Raw genomic sequence first — 22,926 nt, 5'->3', positions numbered from 1 at the left:
GTTACGTTGTTTCATTTCCAAAATTCTAAAAATATTTTTTTTTTTGTCCGTAAAAAATTAACAAAGAGCTCTTTTTTTTAGTGGTTCACGGTCATTCGATGTTGGTGTGATGAACGAAGCTAGAGTTGCCACCCGTACTTTATTATAAAGTATCGTACGATATTTCGGATAATTGTACTGTATACTTTATGAGAACAATAAAGTACGCGAAAATACTTTATTTCGCATGATTCGATTTCTCTGAGATTCATTTCAGATATAATATACAAAAATTGGTTGGTTGTAAGAATTTTTGCGTAAAACAGATCGACAGAGTTACTGGGGTCGATGACGTTATCGATTGTTACCGAATAGGTTCGATAATTGACGAATTTTCTGTGATGAATAGCAAATAGCGAGACGAAAGAAACAAAGCGTCTCTGAATCTGATAAAAAATGAATTACTTATTTTCTTTAACTTAAATATAGACTGTAAAGATGCTGTGAGGCTGTTTAGCAGTGATAATTATGTTAAAAATTGCTAAAAGTAATGAAAAATATGTTTTTAAGAGAAATGATAGAGTGCAATAAATCGTACTTTATTTTGACACAATGTACTTTTTTTTCTACCTTTAATAACCAATGTACTTTATTTGTACAAAAAAAAGTGGCAACCCTAAACGAAGCCCACTAGAACATCTCTTTCGGCCATTTGATGTATTGTCGTGCGATGCGTAGCTTTGGCAATATTTCAGTGGAACAACTTGCTCCGGCCAATCCTACATATTGTTTCGTGCCGACTTGTGTCAACAATATTTATCTGATTAATGAGAATTTTTTTTCACTTAGGTAATTGGAAAGATGAATGGAATAAAAAAAAAACAATAATAATTAAACATAAAAAATAAATTTATTTGAATTCATTTAAATATTAAAATTATTTTTACTAAAACATAAACTTCGTTATTGTTTTTAAAAATTACATTAAAAATGCAATAATTACAGTAGATACCAACATACTTAAACATACTGCAACACTTAATGCACCATCTGGTGGAGGCTCTGGAGTCTCCGGTGGAGTTGGTTCTGGATTTGGTGTTGTGGTTGGTTTTGGTGTTGGTTTAGTAGGATCTTCATCTACATTATCTTCAATCCATTCGTGAAAATCTTTGTTATCATTGTTCCATTTGTGATTTTCTTTTGCTAGTTCCAATAAATCGTCGTATTTGCCCTCCTCGTTTAACTGAAATGTATTTAAATATTATATAAAAATTCAAAATATACAGCAATAATTTTTGATTTATTTGTTGGTTTGTTTGTTGGATTACCAGTTATTAATGGATCAGCAGTCATTCGCTCTAAAATCCTTCGACTAAGGGCAATGTGCATGAAAGTGAAACCCTTGAAGTCATGAAACAGTCCTCAAATTAGCCATGTGTTGGCTTTGTAGTGAAATTCGTATTTATAATATAAGAAATTATTAAATACTACCTTGATACCCACCCGTTTCGCTGGGTTTAGAAAAAAAGATAACCCCTGTTCTCAATTATCCCGCTTCCATAACATTGGAAATAGGGATAGGGATTGTTTTATACATATAAATTTATGTACAGCTTTCTATATCTTTTTTAAAAGTAACATAGTCATAAATTCATTAAGTATATAAGAACAAATGGCCATAAATTGTTACTCGGTCACCATTTGTGAATAAATCTTTAATTTAGCTTTAAAAATGATGGTGCAGTGAAAAATCAAAGCAAATTTAATTTTTTTTTTTAAATATATATTTATAAACTGAGCTATATTATTGTAAAGTTTCACTAGATTCCGTTCAGTAGTTGCGTGAAAGCGTAACAAGCAAACTTACAAACAACCTTACTTTCACATTTATAATATAAAAGGGATAGGAATTTTTGCTTAAGAATATCAAGAATACAAAACAGGCATGGGAAAATGTGACTCAGAGAAGTCCCTCGGACTCCTAACTTAAAATACGAGTAAGACAGTGATAACCTAACCAGTGATAACCTAAAATACGAGTAAGACAGAGGGACAACATTTTTTTCTCCTACCTATCTCATTACTATTAGAGAAACTGAGAATGGTATAAAAGTCGTATACCCGTCTCGCTTCCTCCTCTATGAGCAATACGAGCTTGAATAAAGAGACACACAATAAAGTTTATAACACTCAATAAAGTTATAACAATGGTGACTTTGGCTTAAAATAACTCGCTCATGCCTAATATAAAATATTAGGTCATACTTCAAACAGCTTCAATAAATGCACTATTACCCCAGAAATGAAGCTGCTACATTTACCAAGAGAAACTGAAATTGCTTAACTCTGAGCAGAAACTGAGATGTCCAATTATGTATTTTGCTTTTATTTAAACTACTGCACATTCTCATTATTTTTATATTTAATAAAATCATAAAAAATATTAAACACAGAATGAAAATAAGTTGCATTTGTCCCCTACGCATTAATTTGCAAAAAGCTCTTTATTTCAAAATTTAGTTATAAGGAGATAATTTTCTTTTACAATGAACGAAATAATTTATCCATTGAGGTGAATTCGAAATTTAAACCAAACGTCCATTTTATCTCTTTTTTTCAATGATTGTTGACTTAAACGTACGATTGATGAATTTATCTGATGTTAAACGGAGCTATAAGTTACATGGAAATCCGTCCGGGCGAATAGCTAGCATTGCTCTTAACACAGTTTTATTTATAGTCCCTCCCTAATTAATATTTGTCCAGAAATTTTAGGATTTTAAACTTGGCCTGAATATGAAGTTTTCACAATTTATAATTCGCATTTTAATAAATTTACAATTCTCATAAAGAAAAATTATAAGAAAAATTGTGTTTAATTACCTTCTCTAACTTCTCTAATTGTTCTTCTGTACCAACACGAGCTGCAAGAATCTTCATAATCTCCACAACTTGTTTTTCATCGGTAATGGCCCTGGAATAAATTAATATTTTTTAGAGAAAGAAAAATCTGTTGGCAAATTTTTAACTTGTTTATTTTTGTTTATGAACTCAAAGTTGCTTAAAATTATCAAATTGGGTACTAGGACGAAATCAGTTTTTTGCATTATTAGTTCAAATTTCGGTTACAATCACCAAATTAGCCACGAGTAACATATCTTGCAGGAGATGAATTGCGATTAGCTAATTTGATAACTGATGATGACCACATTGAAGACGAAGTAACCATATGAAAAATTGATCCAAACATTGTGGTGAATTTGGAAATTTTATTTCAAAATCCTATAGTTCTCACTGATCATCCTTGATAAAATTGGAAAACTACGTTTCTTAATTTTTTTTCAATAAATGTATTTTCATATAATCAGATGGATATTAAAGCACAAACAGATGTAACTATTTTTACGCTTAGTTTAAACGGACATTAGAAAATTACGGCGACGCACAGTGGTAAATATGACCGATTTAGGTGGTCAAAAGTCAAGTCAAAAGTTTAGAATTGCTGAGTGCTTGGATCTTATTATTATTAAATAAATAATAAATGAGTGAATCATTCCTGCAGCCAAAACCACCAAGACCACTTGCTGAAATTTATTCTTACTTCCGACGTATGGTTCCCTTAGCCTAAAGTGTGTTTTTTCACTACAGCACACCGATGATTAGATTTGAAAATAAAAAAGTTTGTTTTTCAACTGTTAAATCATATTTGTCTCATATAATTTCTAAAAAGAAAAAGACTCTCTTTCAAGTTAAATAGATAAATACTTACTTTTTAAAGTTTTCGATATTATCGTAGACTATTAATGGACTTAATTCTGAAATGTGTTTAACAAACTTAAATTTATCTTCTTTATCTTCTATCTCTTCCAAAGCTCTAAAATAAAAATAAAACAAGTGAAAACAAACAATTGATTGATTTAATTGTTGAAATACCATATATAGACAGAGTTGATGACCCAATCGTATTTTTTTTGACGCCACTTAAGTAAAGAAAAAATATCCGAGCTTAGATAGTCACACATTCAAAACTGTTATTTCTATATAATACATACTATAAAATTTGTACCTAATTTGCGCCCTCGTGGGTAAACAGTGAGATTTACAAAACATGTTTCAAACAAAATTTTTTTTTTTATATGAAGTATTTTTTACTTTTAAACTTTTGTTCTATTTCTAACGCAAGGGGTCCTACGGATCCAAAATCCGACTGACCTAAGTCTTGAATACGCTTGAACTTTTGAGTTTTAACAGACGGACAGACGAACAGACAGACAGATGCTCTAATTAGGTGATTTTATGAAAACCTATACTAAAATCTTGTTCGTAGTATCAATATTTTTAAGCGTTACAAACTTGGGACTAAACTTAATATACCATGATATATTTCATATATGCATGGTATAAAAATCATAGATAGATTTTCAAATGCTTATGTGAATTGCAATTTTTTAATCATATACGTTAGAGGAAAAGACTTAAAGCATTTTTCCCTAGATTTCTATTATGGTGAAAGAAAGGTTAAATTAGATTGCAGCGTCAATCTGAATAGATGACACTTAGACTATTTAGCCCATTGTGATCTATTTCCCGCTGATTATTCGATTTGCTTAATTATGTCAAAATAAAGTTATTAAATCGAAGTTACAGATTTCATGAACTGAACTATCAGCCTCATCAAAAACCACTTAAATTAATTTGTGTTTAGATAAAAGAAATTCCATCAAAATATTTCGAAAATAAATTTTATTACTAACTTGTTAATATTTTCAATGTCTGATAAACATGATAAACCAAATAATATATCATCTTTATCATGTTCACTCTTTTTTGCTTTTAATTGCTCCATTAAATATTCAAACTCTGTAGTAGCAGCACCACAGAAGACGTAACGTTGGAATTTCTTTAAGACTTTCGAACTTTTCTGTTTAAGTTCATTCAGTATTTCTTCAGATTTTTCAACAAATTCAGAACTTCTGGCACGAACCATAAGTGGCAATAATTTTTCTTGTAAAATTCCATCAGTATTCTTTTCATATTTTTCGTTAAATAATACTTTATCAAAAGCTTTCTTGGCGATTTTACTTAGATATTTCTGAAAGATTTTATTGAAATTAAATAAACGAACATTTTTGTTATTCTAGAAAAATGATAATTTTGGATCTGTTAACTGATTTTTTTTGGATCAAAGTTATCATTGCATTGCTCTGAACTTGGATTGTTGTACATTTTGTTTGTGGGTCAAGTGCACACCGATGCTGCGATATGATGTTCATACATAACTTTAAATTTTAACTTTGCTACCATTCTTGATTATACTTATTTATTGGGTTTATTCACATCTTATAAGTTATCGCTTCACAGTTAGCGAAATCGCCTGGTAGGTTTTGTGTATGCTTGTTTGCGAATGGCAGTAAATCCTTTTATTTTGTGCGCTCATCACGAACTTCTAGGTAATTTTGCTGCCCGAAGTGAGGAAAAAGAGATATGGCCATTTTTATTCGCAAAATTTGAATTGACTACCATGCTATTGAGGACTTGGGTACTCCATCGGCAGACTCTAAACTAAATATTCAATAGAAATTACTACATAAGTCTGCGACTGCACAACTGCGGAAATTGATTTGTCTCATACTCAGCGAATAACCCAATAAAATAAAACATTCTAGAAGAGAGAGGTTTTTTTTACCAGAATAAATCATGAAACAAAAAACTTGTATACAGGGTGGGTCATTTTAACCAATCAAAAAATTACCGTTTTATGGAAGACATCATGTTTTGAAATCAGATTGGACCTAGTTCTTCGGATGTCTTTAATAGACAATTTAGATCCTACGCAGTAACAGATAGAATAACACTTTAAAATAGAAAGCTGATCCTCATAAAAAAATTAACATTTTTCATCCAAACCATTTTTTCGAAAATCGACTTAAAAATGAGTGATTATTGCATTTAATCGAATATAAGACGCCTGTGACTTTAACATACAACTATCGATACATTTTAAGCGTATTTTCTTTGGATTAAATGCAATAATGGTGTATTTTTAAGTCGCATTCTCTTCGAAAGCTAGCGTTTTTCGAAAAAATATTTTAAACAAAAATTCTTATTTTTTTTTATGAGGATTAACTGTCTAATTTAAAATGTTTTGAATTTCTTACCGTTTAGAATCTACATTATTTATTCAAGCAACCCAAAGAACTAGGTCTAATTTGATGTCAGATTTTTTTATATTTATTTATTTTATTTAGGGTCGCTTTTAACATCTAGGTCATTAGATGTTAAAAAAAAACGAGCTATTAGTCATTATAGATTAAACAACCTGTATAAGATGAGGGTTATTCAGTTTCAATACAAAAGCATATTCGTGTAGTCTCAGGCGTTTTTAGTTATTTTTTTAAAAGTTGCGAGTCGGTATAGATCTTTGTTTATTCAGTATTGATATTGGTAGAAAATTAGATTGACTAAAATTTGAAAATATGGATTTTTCTTTGGTATCGTCAAATGACACAATTTTTCTACACAACATTTTTATAAAGTATCTAATTAAAAGTTTAAGACTATAAAAAATGTATTTGTTTAGCTTCAAGTTTTTAAAGGTTACAAATTAATTATTTATTTGCATTAAAGGGTTTAATCAGTCCGGCGTGTCCATATCTTAATCTACCAGATTAACTAGTAAATCTAAAACGGAGGAAAATTTAAAGCGAAATGTAATCTAATAGCTAAAATGAAACTTTGTGTTTGACGACCAAAATCGGTTCATTTATTTTTTTTATATGTGTAAAGTTGTAAGAGGTAGGAAAAATGGAAAAACAATATATTAATATACTTTTTTCAAAATTTTTTTGTATTTTTTTTTTATGGCGAGGCTTATTTAAAATGAAATGTATACGTACTTGGTATTTCTCTAATGTTGATGTCATGGAAATTTTGTCGTATATGTTCATCAAGTAGACACTGGTTGGTTTCCATGGTAAAAATTCATCAACATTCTCTAAAAATCGTGTTAAATCAATTGCAACATCATATTTCAGATCACCATTTTCAGCAAATGTAAACGCATCATCCAATAATTGAGCTTGAGTTACTGTAGATACAACTGGTTCTTCTTCTGTATTTAAGTGATCACTAATTGCTTTCCAATTAGAGTCATCATAATTTACCCGATAGTATCCTAAAACAGATCTTTTTGAATTATACAGTTCTGTTTAAGTAGAGGGAATGAGGTGAGTAGTCTGAAACAATTAAACTGACATACGGTGACAGTATATCCATACCTGTCTGTTCATTATTTGCTATCACAAATTTGATGTCTTCATAATCTACTTCTAGCTTTTGCGTTTCGAGCCAATGTGTGGGAGCTGTATCAATATTTTTGGTTTTCGTTTTGTCTGTTATAAAATTAATTGGAACCATCCATTTACTTTTTGGAAATGGACTTGGTATAGCTTTCTTCGCATTGGTTGTTAAGAATCGTTCCTAATATTTAAAAAAATAATGAAAATTATAATAATTTGGATTTGTGGTAGAATTTTATAAATGACCTCCTTCGACATTTCTATTATTGCGGTTTATCATTGAGAAACAAGCATTCAAACTTGATACACTTTCATCAAATCATTTTTCTTCTTCTAAGGAGTGCATTAAAAAAATTTTTTGTATAAATTTTTGTTATTTAGAGAGGGAGAGAAAGTTGGACTATGGGTAACGCAGGTTTACGCATGGTGGTTTCTGTATTATATAATGTATAGTCAAGAGAATGTAATTGTACATTGTGAATATGTATGCCATCATTTACATCTATAAAAAACTGCACTAGAGCTGTTCATCAAGCTTACTATTGGCTTTTGTCCTAAATTTGAAAAATTGGTTTATACATTACATTAGTATCTGATTTACACCAAGAAAATTATTTAAAAAACAAACACTATTTACATTATGTATTTTGTGCATTTTCATTAACCAATTCAACTTTACTTCTAAAAAAGTGTAGAGTATAATGGCGTCTTGATTGGCATCACGACTTGTCATACAATCATTTAAGTTATATGCAGTTGTGAGAAGGAAACAGCTTTAGATTAGGTTAGGTTAGTTTAGGTTAGGAAAGGTTATATTGGCTGTCCACAAAGTACACACTTAGGGTATAGAGCTCATTGTGATTCCATGTATGTGTTTTACCACCTTTCCGCTGATAATTCCATTTATGAGCTACTCAATTTCAGAGGCTGAGTGCACCTCCTTCATGCATTTAAATGATAGAGCTCAATTACAATCTGTATTTAATCATGTCAACAACATTCGAAAATATCGTGTATGGATTTCTTTTTAGCCAATTGGGCAATGATTCCCGAAAAGTCAAGTACCTATAATCAGTGCCAAATGATTATTTCTCATAGTGGACAGGAAAATTCAGGGAAATACTAGTATGAACAAACCATATAAAATACCGACATTCAACCCAATTTGTAAGCCTGTTCTACAATAAAAATGTTAATTAACAATTCATGTTTCTTTAAATGTAATTCCTGTTAGGGATATTTTATTGACAAATACATAAAAAGTAAGAAGCCTGGTAGTCGGCGGTTTTTGCCGACTGTTCGCCGACTACGAAAGGGACAGGATAGTCAACTTTACCGACTAGTCGGAACATCTCTTGAATTAATCATATGTCTGCTTAAAAACTGAAGCATGGCAAGAAAATATTTTTGTTAATCCAAGGAAATATTATTTTGCTACCATGTTAAAAACATATTTACTTGCAACAAAATCTTGTTTTACTTTATCTTTACTAATTCTAATCGTTACTCACCTGTCTGAATTTTAATTTTTTCTTATCTGCGTCAAAAGTAACATGAACAACTGGGTAACCGGCTTTGCTTATCCAAGAATTTCCAATATCAGCTACTTTTTTACCTCCTAAAATTGGATATTCTTTATTTTTGTCAATAATTTGTTGTAATGCTTCCCATAAATCGTCTGGTGTTACTGATGCTCGTTGACTATGAAACAAACATTATTTAAGTTGTAAATAAATTAAATTTAACGTTCATTAAAAATACTCCCTTACTTCCGTTTAACATAATTTTGAACTCCCTTTTTAAAAAGTTCACTGCCAATAATATGTTCCAACATGTATAATAACTGTGCACCTATAAAATATAAATATTTTACCTTAAGTATCGTTAATGTATATTTAGTGCTTTTATTCAAATATTTAAAATTCTACGAAAGCGAAAGGCTACAAACGAAATTACGATTTTTAAACCGGAAAAAATTAGAAAAAAACATAGTTTATCAAATTCATTTGTGTGTTTTTAAAATTTAGAAGTAAAAAAACCGAAACTTTAAAAACTTTTTGACATTATGATTCATTTAAATGCGGCAATACATTAAGTTTAAGAACAAAAGAGACAAAAACGATAAAAATAAAGATTTTGAAATTTTTTATAATTAAGTTACAGTCTAGAAAATTTAAAAAAGCTTGCTTATGCTGTTTGTAATGTTCAACACTCAGTTCAACTGTCAGGTTTTTCTCTCGTTATGTATTTATTATTCAATGATAATTTATTTTTAACTCCCGATTCAAAAAAAAAGAGGTGTTATAAGTTTGACCGCTATGTGCGTCTGTCTGTCTGCAGCGAAGCGCCTAACCGGATGAACCGATTTTGATTTTTTTGTTTCGTTTGAAAGGTAATTTTTTGGAGAGTGTTCTTATCTATGTCAAGAATGAGTTTAGGGTTCCGTACCCGGAACAACTAAAAAATAGGCAATATAGGCAATGATGATCTTTAAAATCGGTTCAGTTTGGAGAAGGCTCTAGGGAAAAAGGTAGTTGTCGAGTGTTCATAAATATATTTCAAGGTTGAGTTTAGGGTTCCACCCCCGAAAACCTTGTCGGGGGTTTTTTAAATTTTGTAAGTTTCACTTGTATATATCACTCGATTGGCAATTGTTCCAGTTAGCATTTAGGAAAATTAGTTTTTCGATATTTACTTTTTCGTTATTTCCCTTGAGACTTCGTAACAGCGTTTCCCTTTTGCGATGTAAATAACGTAGATAATAACGTACATGAGTAAGTTTATAATAATTTGTTTTACAGTTTATTATAAATATATTTGCTTATAACTACCAAACTAAGACCAAAAAAAAAAAAGAAATTACAAAAAGTATACTAAAATGAGCTAAAGAAGTACTGAACATTTCTGATAAAGCTCCATCGAAATTGGATTTGCTATTTGCGAGATTAGATAAAAATATTGATTAAATAATAATTTTTATTTAGCACCTTTAGATACTTTTAAAATGAGGACACTCTCCGAAAAATTAAACACCTTATAACATCAATCATTATCCAAATTTCGAATTTGTCTTTCGTATAAATAATAGATACTTTCTTTGAAGTCGTCACTTCTTCGTCACCGCTGCATTGGAAATTGAAAAGTAAATACGAACCTTTTTCATATTGAACCACATCAAAATTTTTCTCAATATCTTCAGGTTTTTCCACTGGTGTGTTCATAGCACGATTATTTGAAGAGGAATCCTCCTTAAAGTATCTATGATGAATTTGAGCAAAATATTCTTTTAATGTACCAAATTCACCTGGTGCGACCTAGAAAATTTAAAATAATGATTTTATCTCTCAAATAAACAGTTTGGAGCGTTTTGTACCAAATTATATCAAAATTTGTATCAAATTGGGTTAGATAATAATTGATAAAGTCCGATAAACAACTTCTATCCATTTTAGGTTTTGGGCTCTTTGAGAAAACTATTTGTTAGTGTATTGTCTTAACATAATAATACATACACACTCACAACTGTGCACCTAATATCTAACATGAAAGTAGATTTCAATTTTTAACCCCCGGACCAAAAAAAAGTGGTGGTATAAGTTTGATCGCTATGTGTGTGTGCCTGCATGTCTGTCTGTAGCATTATAGCGTCTAAACGGATGAACCAATTGTGATTTTTTTTTGTTTCGTTTGAAAGGTAATTTAATGGAGAGTGTTCTTAGCTATGTTTCAAGTGAGAGTTTAATAATTCCGTATCCGGAACAACTAAAAAATATTCGATGATCTTCAAAATTCTGGTTCAGTTTAGAGAAAGCTGTAAGGAAGAGCGTGATTTAATGGAGAGTGTTCTTAAATATATTGCAATTACTTTGTAAATCTCACTTGTAGAACTACACGTTAGTAGGTGCCAGCCAATGAATCGAATTCCAGAATACCAGGCCTATCAGATCTTTGCGGATTAGAACCTAGTCTTCTAGATAGTAGGTCAAATTTTAAGCTTTTTTACCTCTCACTTAGCATGTACTTCCACTTATTTTTTAATAAGTAACCAAATTACAGTTTTGAAGCACGGTTCTCAAAATATTGATTATTAAAAGTCTTGACACAATTTAATACTTTTTAAAGTTCTTAACTTACAGCATCCATGACAACGCTTTCCATGTATGATGCAAAACCCTCCTTTAACCATAAATCTGTCCACCATTTTGGTGTTACCAAATTACCAAACCACTGATGTGATAATTCATGGGCAATTACTCTTTGACCTGCTAATGTCTTGGAAAACGGGTCATTTGCCTCATCATAAACCACGCCTGACTCACTATACAAAATTGTAAGAAAATACTTTAATATTAATTGAAGACTATAAAATAAAGAATAATTACAAACCCATAAATAATCAATCCCCAATTTTCCATAGCACCGGTTTCAGATTTTGGAATAGTTAAGTGTGTAATTTTTCCTAAATTTGTATCGTATTCAACTCCGGTAAGTTTTTCTAATTCTTGTAGATAGCTTGTTGTTTTAGGTAAAAGATATTCAACTTGATCCTTGATATCTTTGCGAATTAACACATTGGTTGACACACTGGATTTCTTATCCTTTTTGACTTCATGGTCGATGAAAGTGCCTTTTGGTAATAACGCAAAAGCCAATATATACGTGGACATGATAGGTGTTTGTGCAAATTCAGTGGTAACCATTTTGGTAGCTTTCAATGATTTTGAAGATTTTATTGATTTTGAATTGGAGTATGCATCATAGTCTTCATCATGCGTTAGTTTGATGTCAAATGTTGCCTTAAGTTCGGGTTCATCAAAGCATGGAAAAACTGTACGTGCGTAAATTGGGCTAAGAAAAGTTACTGCCATTACTCTACAAGAAAAATTTATTTTGTGTTAAACTTAATTTTTAATAGCTAAAGTGATAAAACATAATTATAATTATATTCAGCATTTTGAAAGCTCAAAAGTTATAGCAACGGGAAAACTTAAAACATAAATTTTCTGTATTTATTTAATTTCACCTTAGTGTATTTTAAGTCAAATTAAGTCTGGAAAATCACTGCACAAATATTTGTTTGTATTGTTTTTTTGACTGCAGCTGATACCAATAATAAAAATTGCAATTTTTTTAAAAAGCCATATGAATAAACGCTTCTTACTAAAAATAATTTTTTGTAAAACGTAATCTACTGAATCTAAATTCAGCATTATCAATAATTTACTTTCATGGACGTATGAATATCAGGGAATTCAAATCTAAAACGCCAAGAATTCATCATGTTCCTTTGTTTTGACGATAATCTTAGCATTTCTTGTTGAAATGCAAGATACAAAAAACGGTTTCAAAATTAAAAATTGAGGTCCATGTAGCTCCCAAACGAAGCAACTAAGCACAAAGTTAAGTTTACCTAAATTGAATTATTTTTAGCAGTATTAATCTGGCATAGCGTTGTACAAATATTTTAGAGACACACTCGCTGTATGTATAATAATTGATATTCGGATCAATTTCTACCAGAAAAATTATTTTCCAGGATATTAAAAGGAAAAAAAAAACCTCGGCAAATAGATGGAAATAAAGTCGTCCATCGAAAAGCAAAAAATAAAAGGGTGGACCTTTGAGCTTCATTCACCTCATATACTCAAAACTTTGATCTTGTAGTTTGGTTTGATTGTTTAATGTTAAAATTTAATATAAAAATTCATTTTGTTAGCTGTGACTTATGTTAAAATTACTCACTTGTTAGCTTTACCAGATTTAAACTTTAGTAAATAATAACCTTTACTGCCTTCTTTTAAAGTCCCCTTGAATTTTATTGTTAATAAATAATTGGATTTCTTTGCCAATTTTGTTTTTAAGTTTAGTTCATGAAATTGTCCAGCTTCATAAGGTTTTATATCTGTAATTTCAATGCTCTGGTTTGGATCAGTCTGCAATACCAAAGTTACATCTTCTTTTTTAAACTCCAAATCAACTGCATGAATTCGAAGGGTTTTGGTTTCTTCAAGAGTGTTTAATATAATATTTACTTCTCCTTCGGTTTTTGCTTCTTTAAAATCCGTTTTTAGATGAATTTTATAGTTTACCGGTGTAACTGGATTATTTAAACGGTAAGACTCTTCTGCTTTACCCAACAATGGGGAAGAAATTACTGCATTGATGCAAATAACTGCAGTTAATGCAGTAATTAATAAATGTTGTATGGTAGCCATTCCTAAAATGAAAAAATAAATTTTAATAAATATGTTTTTATTTATCAGATTCAGAATTTTTCAATTTTGTTTCGTAATTATTAAATGAAACATAAATTTTTATCTCAAAAACGGCATCTTTTAACCCCCTCCTCGAGAACAACTCAATTCTTAATTTAAAAGAAATAGGTTTAAACTTAGAATTGCTGGCTTTGAGAGGAGCATTAATCGATTATCTTGAAATTTTACTTTAACTTCAGCGTACATTTAAAGTCAAGTCATTCATCATCCGTTCGATCCTTGCTTGGGTAAATTGATAAATGTTAATTTCTAAAATCACTGTTTAAAATACAGCTTTTGTGCTTAAATTGTTAAATTTCATTAAAAAAGCATACAAAAAATAGACTAAATGTAACTGAGTTTAAAAAATAAATCCAATAAGATGATCATCCATTTAAGCGTAAACATTCTTCCGAACGACCAACATATTCATAACATTCTACAGAATTTGTAGTTCTTCAAATGTAGAACTTTGTAGGTGGTCGGTCATCCTGGTATAAGTTTTCTCCTTACTGATACTCTTCATTTCAGGTAGACTCAAGAAAAATAGCAAGTTTCAATGCAAATTGTAGTAAGATACGACTAATTTTTCATTAATTTTATTAATTTAGGTAAAGTTACTATTTGTAATTCATTTAAAATCCATTTATAGTCGTGTCATTTTAACAATTCAAATGGATTTTTTTTTATCTCAACCTATCGAACTAATTTTTTTTTAATGAAAACTTCGTTAGCGACGGTGGGTACTTTTGGTAGGGGAAAATGTTATGGGTTCGCGTTACTGACATGCTTATAGCAGTATATCTGTAGCTATACAGCTGACGTATTGTGTAACATTAGTGCTGCGTATATGAGTAATTTCAAGTGCATTGAAATTTATGTAAATACAAATACTATCCACAAATCATATGATTGTATATTAATTGTTATTTCAATTGAATTGTATTTATATTTTGTCATAATCTTGTACAGCCCGTAATATATTTAAATAATAAAAAACCATATAAACATGCACATAATTGTTGCTCGGAGTATCAATAGATATGAAAACCAGAATAATGTTGATAATTTTAATAATTTTAATATAATGAAATTTCAAATTTTTATACTAAAAGTTCTAAGTTTTCACTTCTATCGGCAGTCCCTATGACCGAATTTTCCCAATTTTTTTAAAATGTTCAGGCAGGTTCATAGATCAAATTATACAAAAATATAAGTTAGAAAAAATGACGAATTTTGAACAGCTTTTTCTCGCAAACTAATGAGTCTTCAGTGATGATTCTAGTCTCATATTATAGCAAATTTAGTTTACTTTAAAAGCATCTTAAAAAGGTGCTTTAAAAACTACGACTTTAGGGTTATAAACGAAAAAAAAGCAGAAATTTTCAGTGGTTTTTTCGATTTTTGCAAAGTTTCGTTCGTCGCTCGGGGTCACAAACTTGGATTATTCATTGGGTCAACATCTTAAACAAGTCTGCTAAAAATCAGAACTACCGGATTTGATGCAGAATGTATAAAGTTATTGTATTTGTATTTAATTAAATTGTTTCTAAAAATTCAAATATTTTATATTTATCTTATCTTAAATATAGGTATTTTTAAAACTTTCCACATTTTAGTTACTATATTAAAAATGTTATCATTAAAATGAAAATTTTGATAAAAAAATAGCCACACCTAATAGATTAATCAATAATATTAAAATCCCGGATACTACTACTTTAATAGTAGGAATTGGTTAAAATTTATCGTTAGAAAAGTTGCTAGGTTAAAATCAGGTCAGTTTCTAACGTTCCACCCCCTTTTATCTTTAGGATAGAAAATTTTGAAAAAATGAAATACACAAATTTAATCATTAACTGGCGAAAAAACAAAATGAGGAAGGTTGTCAATGAGACCCGTGATTTTTTTAAATTTATGTATGACTACACATAACTTTTCACACACTCGAAGTTGGAAAAAAATTCCTAGCCTAAAGATAGGAAAATAGGGGAGATTTTTACCGGGTATTCCGATTTTGATAATTCTTTTTTTTTATGGGATAGGGTAATTTATGTATGACTACACATAACTTTTTACGCACTCGAAGTTAGAAAAAAATTCCTAGCCTAAAGATAGGAAAATAGGGGAGATTTTTACAGGGTAGTCCGATTTTGATAATTCTATGGGATAGGGTATACCTCAAAGTTGGTCCCATATAAATTTGGGAAACAAATTCCTGGCCTAAAGGGGTTACAAAAAAGGGGTGACTTACTGTTCACTCACAGTTGTTTATTACAAAAACTCACTAAAAAGTATGAAACAAAAATTTTTTGCAAAAAATAGAACCGACGAAAAATGTAAAAATAAGTTTTATAAAGTTTCGACTGAAATCAATAATTTCCTTATGAACAATTACGTTTTGAAGTCGACGCGAATGAATTAATTTTTAGCTAAAGATATGGTTAGCATTGACTTCAAAACGTAATTGCTCACAAAAAAATTATTGATTTGAGTCGGTACTCTATTAAAATTATTATTATTATAGGTTATGTTAAGCGAAAAAATAGCATCCAACTATTGGTTTTCTATTGAGAATTTTTTTAAATAATAATGAGGTTTAACCTCCGTTTCTCAGACCACTTCTTACAGAGGCCACCCACATCATTATTTTTAATCTTTATTTATTTGTTTAACAACATTCGAATAAACCATTAATTTTATGATGTGGGTGGAGCCGGTTTCTTCGTTCTTATGCAAGTGACGATAATGTGATCAATTTATCGTCCCATTAACTTTTTTTTTCACACTGGCGTTGCCTGGATTCGAACCTTAAACATCCTAGCCAATAGTCAAAAATGTTGTTTTTCAATGGTTTTTTTGATTTGCGCGATGATGTTTTTCGATCGAAAGAGGATCCGTCATTTTGTTTCTGCAACTTTTATTTAGATGCACTCTCTCGGATATCCAATATTTAACTTATTTAAAAAATGTTGAACGATTTTAAGTTCAAACTCAAACAACATTCAAAATCAAATGGCTTTTAATATAATACCCAGTTCCTCTTATTTATTTTTATATCTTAATTGCCTTGTTCAAAAAAATAAGATACTGGATTCAATTATTTTATTGGCGATAAAAATGGATTGCAGTAGACCATTTAAATGTTGAGAAATATTATACCTTTTTTAACAATCTCTTTGTAATTACAACAAAAAGGCGTAATAAAAAAAAATTATTTTGAATCACTAAAAGATCTATTCTTAACGTTTTTTATTGAAAAAAAAAATTATTTGATCCACTTTCTCTGACCCTTTTGTCTCTTTCTGACCATTTCTGACAAATTGAACAAAACATTCAAAGGTCAGAATCAAATTATGAATGCATCTAGCCACTAGGAAAAAATTTCTAGGAGAGTATAATTATTTTTATGGTTTACAATCAAATTCAATAGGAGTTTAATGTAGACAGTTTTGATTATCATAAATTAATAGTTGATAATACAGAAACACTTATATTGATTAGCACCGAACTACCATTGCATTTTTTTAAAAATATTTCGTCGATTAATTTAATAAAAAATAATGAAGATAATGATATGTAGTTTCATGGCTAGATATTGATGAGAAATGAACAATTTAACTAGAAAATATTTTAAGAAAAATCACTTTTTTGGATAGGTAGATATGTAAACGAAAGGTCGTATAACAACGACTTTGATTCAGATCAGATTTGTCAGACATTTGGCTTTTTTATTTATTTATTTATTTATTATAAACGGTCTTCTAACCTTTTACAAATATAATTGGCATGCACATAAATAAAATTTTTTAAAATCTTTTAGTCTGATGTTCCAATTTTTGGACTAAAATTTAATGTCTCACGCGAGATAGGTATTCAGAGTGTCGATTTTTTCGCCGTTGTCTTAAAATAATACAAAATAGTCGAAAATTAAAACTTTGCTACATTTATTAGTACCGCATTTTACGCTAGTTTTTTTTTTTTTTTTATATTGCACTCTTTTTTTATTGAAAAACTAAATGAATTGAAATTTACGCCTAACGCCTAAGAAGGAAGAATTCAAAGTTCCGATTTACTCGAAAAACAATTTGGTTTATACTGAAGACTATTTGCATTATTTGACCAGGTACACAGACTTTAGTTTTTTGTCCATAGCCATGAAATGTTGACCACTTACGATATATTTGTAGCTGACATGGGTCTTTTTTAGAAGTTTTCGGGCAACAAGTTCAACAGTTGGTAGATCAGCAACTTACATGCCCAAAATGTGACTTAGTAGGTATCTCTTTTTTATAGTAAATCTCCGATAAGAGCAATTTATTTAAAATATATTGTGGTTATATCGGGAATTCATCAAACTGTATTTATAAATCGCAACCTACCTTGCAACTAAAAACATGTAAACGCTCTATACAAGTTCAGTTCATTTGCACAAATTCGCATACTCAAATCGATTTTTGCATGATGCATGAACTAGTAAACCCAGATTTAAAGGCAAACTTATATTTAGCACATGGATCTAGAACTGTTATAAACTTTTTTGAAAACACTTGGCAATTAGTCACTATGTAGAGATGTAGAAATAAAGAAAAAAGGCAAATAATTTATTTTTTATAGTTACAAATTTCCTAAATATTTGATATTTGAGCGATTTAACTTTTTTGGTCACTTATGTCTAAGAGCTGATAAAAAGTTGATAAGATTTTCTAGGATAAGATAAACAGTTGTTTTCATTTTACTAATAAAAACTAATTCAGATTTAGATACCAAATTTTATATTTTAGAGCATTATTGAAGTCGTACTGGACATTGGGAAAATATACATATAGAGAAGAGCCAGATCGAAAGTAACAGGTATCAAATGTAGCAACGCATGTAAACAGAAATAATCGTTATTTTTAGAAGCATTTTATTTTATTTGGCAGTATAAAATAACGAAATATGATTCACTATTTTGGTCAAATAGTAATGGAATGATGAGAATCAAAAAAAATAATCGTTGCCATATCAAACATTATTTTGCGCCAATTATAAAGATATTTATTTTAGGGTAAAGAAAATTGTTACAAAATTTGAGAATTTTTCTAGATAACTAGTTTTATCTCATTTCAAATAAATGAGATTCTGACGAAGCATCGATCAAGGTTTCGCAAGAATATTATTATTATGTCACGACATAGTAGGTTAATTTAGGTTAATTTAGGTTACTTCACACATTTTTCAACGGCGTGAAATCATTATTTGATTGGCGTGAAATTTTATAATTTTTTTAAGACTCCTCTTAAACATTCGTTGGTGGAAAAAAATATTTATAAAGAAAAGCGATTTTCCAGATAAGAATGGTTAAAGTTTCAATTGAATTTCAAGCACTACGATTATACCCTTTACTCTATCGATTTGAAATTTGGTTATTTTATAGGTACTCATGTTCTATCTGCCCTGGTTACTTTTATTTTTCGAAAATCCTGTTAATTTTCTCAATTTTATACTTAGGTACTTTTTCCAATTCCACTGTATCTGAATGTGAACAATGGAAATTGTGAAAATTACCATGATTTCCGAAAAATAAAAGTAACCAGGGCAGATAGAATATGAGTACTTATAACATATCCAAATTTCAAATCGATAGAGTAAAAGCTATAATGGCAGTGCTTGAAATTTAATTGAAACTTTTACCATTATTATCTGGAAAACCGCTTTTTTTTATATACATTTTTATATTTTTGAATGTTTAAGAGGAGTCCTAAAAAAATTATAAAGTTTCACGCCAATCAAATAATGATTTCACGCCGTTGAAAAATGTGTGAAGAACCGTCGCTAAACTCATAATTTTAATTGAATATTATTTATTATATTACTACATAATACCGGTTATCCACTTAACGGAGAAACTCAAATAATAACTTAACTTTTCACATACTTTTTGAAGGCTGGCGTGTTTTGCGACAGTTAAAACCCCATATTTGCTTTTTATTATAATTATTCAATTGACACAAAACACATCAGTCTTCAAAAAGTTTGCGAAAAGTTAAGTTATGATTTCAGTTTGAGTTTTGTTTTTGTTTGTTCGTTAAGTGAAAAACCGCCATTATAATTAATTTAAATAAAATTTATGTCCTAAATTTATATTCGGTTATTGCTATGTCGTGGCGTAATTATAATAATAATTTTAATTATAATTTCCTTTGGAAAAAAAAAAATTATAGTAATAATTTCACCTTTTTCCGTATATCTTCCTAAGAATAAGCAATAATTTTATGTCGGGGCATAATAGCATTTCTATTATAATGAAACAAAAAAAAAAAATAAATAAATAAATAAATAAAATAACATAAAAAATTTGACTTGAAAAAGGTAACAAATGAATTATTAATTAATTTAACTTGCGATTAAATAGTAAAACGGCTTGCCATAACATTAGGCTTCGTTGTTTTAGGTGTAAATAAAAACGTGTTTGTTTTTATGATCCGTTGTTACCATCGTGTTGTAGCGATTATGTTTCCGACTGGCAAAATGCACTTTCAAATAAATTAGTATATTTCGGTGCACTTTCATATAAATTAGTATATTAGTATACTAAATGGCATAACCAAATTTCATCAAATATTTTATTTTAGCTCTTAAGTAATTGAACCCGGTCTATATAAACGCATTCAGATTTACGGTTAGATATGAAACACTAGGTACTATTTGCCCTTTCAATTTTGCACTATGATCTTTAAATATATTCTATTCACTATTAATTTAAAAATATTATTGAATAATAGAAACTGATTTTATTAATTACCTTAAAAGCACATTATTCACGTAAACATTGACACAAAATAGTATTTAGTCAATGGAAGCTTTATTTTATACCAATATTTTGGAGTTGATTTTTTTTTATCAAAATAATTTTTTTTTATCAAAATGATTTTTTTTAATCTCTGTTCAATTTAGTCTTTCCAATAATGATTAATTTAAAGTACACGGTAGGAAATTTTTTTGTGGATATCACTGTGTCAATATTGGTTTGAACGCCATGCTCTATCGGTATGAACGCCATACGGTGTATTGTATTAAAGGAATAGTAACATTTGCAGTAGCAGTGCCAAACTTACGTATAGGCAGAGGAGGCAGGTGCCTATAGGCCTCCGCCAAGAGAAGACATCCAACATTTGCACAAAAGTTGAAAAAAATATTGAAAAAAACCTGTTTCTTCAGAAACGTCTCGTGCAAATGCAAATTTCTCTTAAAACTCAAATGCTGTAAAATTTATTAATTTTTTTGTATTGACTCTAAAAGTTTTAAAGAATATATTTAATTAAATTTCATTATTTTAATAGGATCCTCTATGATAAAATTACTAATTGAAAAAAATTAAGCTAATTATAAGATTGTAGAAATATTATTAAGAATTTAACATACATTTTTAACAACTAATTCTATTAGCGGACTAGCATTTTCGAAGATGAAGCGACTTAAAGATCGTCTACGTACATCTATGATTAAAGAAAATTTAAATCGTAGAACCATCTTAAACTCATCATGTGATATTTTAGATAATTTAAATATACCTAAAAGATATTATTGAGAACTTTTCCAAATTGAAAGACGGGAAAGTTCAAATTGAAAGATAAAGAAAACTACACTAGCTCGATCACTTTGGTTACTTAGAAGGGTTTGGGTTGATTCAGTTACGATTCTTAAGATACTTCACGAATAATTTCATTACAATCAAAGTTTGTGGGGACCCTGGGCACAGTAAGAAGTGGTAAGAACGCTGGCCTTACATAGGCCTCCACCACGTTTTGCCTATTGGCCCGAAGTTCATAAGTTCAGCACCGAGCAATAGATTTGGCGTACAAGTCAATGCAGTATTAGCGTCAAGCCAATACTGGTTGGCGTTATCCACAATATATATGGTGGTTAGCCCAAGTTAGTCTATAATATTACTTATGCTGACATAGTTACTATAGCATTTGTCTCTAAACCATTCCAGCATTGTAAGAAACGCCGTGCATTTCTTACCGTGTAGCTCCTCCCTGTTTAATTAAATGTACTACGAAGCTGTATTAATAAATGGGGGAATTCGTAAAACTCTCTGATAATGCATATATAAAATACATTTTTTAGCGAACTTTTTGCTAAGAGCAAGAAATATATAAATATATTTTGACAGTATGGCGAATTTATGCTTACGCAGTCTCCTAAACTTATTTTGAATAAAACAAAAAAATAAATTTTTACTCATATTTTCCACGGTCATAGGCTTATTGAACTTCTTTATTGAAGGTGAACGGGGAGGGTGGAGGTGTGTTATAAACCCTTTTTGTTGCTTCCAGTACGCTATATAAAGGATTTTGGAAATATTTGACCACTATTTTTGTTCAAATGAGTTGAATTTTGGTAAGTAGAATTTTTTACTAGACAAAACGATGTTATAAAAGATGGCAAATGGTTTAAGCAAATGGGAAAATCGCTTTTTTGTGGATTTTAAAATTTTAGTCATCTCTACTGCCTCTTAAAATTGAACTAAAGAGTTGAAAATCTGTATGTTAAGACACACTATCCCCGCTGTTGTAAAAAAATTATTGCAGTTAATTATTTAAGGTTTCAAACATGTCCAAAACTCTTGAAAATTGAGCTAGAAGGTAAAGTTTATCCGATAATTAATTTCTTGTTAATGAAATACTTTTTTGTAGTGTCGATTTTCCGGCATCTCAAAAACATGAATGTACAAAAAACCCATTTAATTTCAATAGAAAATATTAAAAAATATAATAGAAAGTAATATGAATGAGGTGGAAATTTGACCCAAGTAACGGAACAGTACTGCTCACGAGAAATTTGTTTGAAATACAAAATATGTATATCTGGGCTTCGATAACCTGAATACCCAAATTTTTTTCCCTTCTTCGGATGTATAAATCGTTCGAATTTTACTAGTCAAAGATATAAAATGTACAAATAATGATAGAAGGTTCGGAATAGTACATCGTGGTCTAACTATCGATAATATCAATGCAAGTAGTACGTTAAATGTGTGACATGATACCGCATAGCACTGTGCACTACTGTGAAACTATGGTTTGCTGGATTAGAGATCATATAGATATAGAGCCGTTCGGATTAGCTTAGGATCGGATCATCGAGATGTATTTTACTCTCGTGATATGTTTGTAACGACAAGATTATCTATGTGACAAGTTATTCCAAAAATGCAAGTTGTGTGAATTCATCTACATATCATGTTGTGAGTGCAAGATTTTAAAAATTTTGTGGATTTAGCAAAGATATAGATCAAAAGAATTTGGGTAAAACTTTATTTACAATAGCTTTGCTTATAATAAATACTTCCAAAACCTGAAATGAATTTTTTATTAAATACTTTGAAAGAAAACAAGGCAATAGAC

General features: G+C 29.7%; 1 protein-coding gene across 1 annotated transcript; it reads right to left on the bottom strand.

Moving 5' to 3' along the window:
• Nucleotides 1-931: 931 nt before the first annotated feature.
• LOC123304926 (aminopeptidase N-like) lies at nucleotides 932-20,376 on the bottom strand. Its single transcript, XM_044886480.1, has 13 exons — nucleotides 20,319-20,376; nucleotides 13,020-13,494; nucleotides 11,664-12,149; nucleotides 11,412-11,595; nucleotides 10,432-10,591; nucleotides 9,047-9,128; nucleotides 8,789-8,978; nucleotides 7,257-7,458; nucleotides 6,876-7,153; nucleotides 4,734-5,071; nucleotides 3,749-3,853; nucleotides 2,863-2,953; nucleotides 932-1,222 (listed from the first exon to the last, which is right to left on the bottom strand). The coding sequence occupies exons 2-13, from the start codon at nucleotides 13,490-13,492 to the stop codon at nucleotides 959-961; spliced, it is 2,853 nt and encodes a 950-aa protein (XP_044742415.1). The 5' UTR covers nucleotides 13,493-13,494; nucleotides 20,319-20,376; the 3' UTR covers nucleotides 932-958.
• Between the last annotated feature and the right edge of the window lie 2,550 nt (nucleotides 20,377-22,926).

Source organism: Chrysoperla carnea, chromosome 1 (assembly GCF_905475395.1).
Source record: "Chrysoperla carnea chromosome 1, inChrCarn1.1, whole genome shotgun sequence".
NCBI classification, from domain to species: Eukaryota; Metazoa; Arthropoda; class Insecta; order Neuroptera; family Chrysopidae; genus Chrysoperla; species Chrysoperla carnea.
Note: the sequence above shows the minus strand (reverse complement) of the source record. Positions and strands in the feature narration are given on the sequence as shown.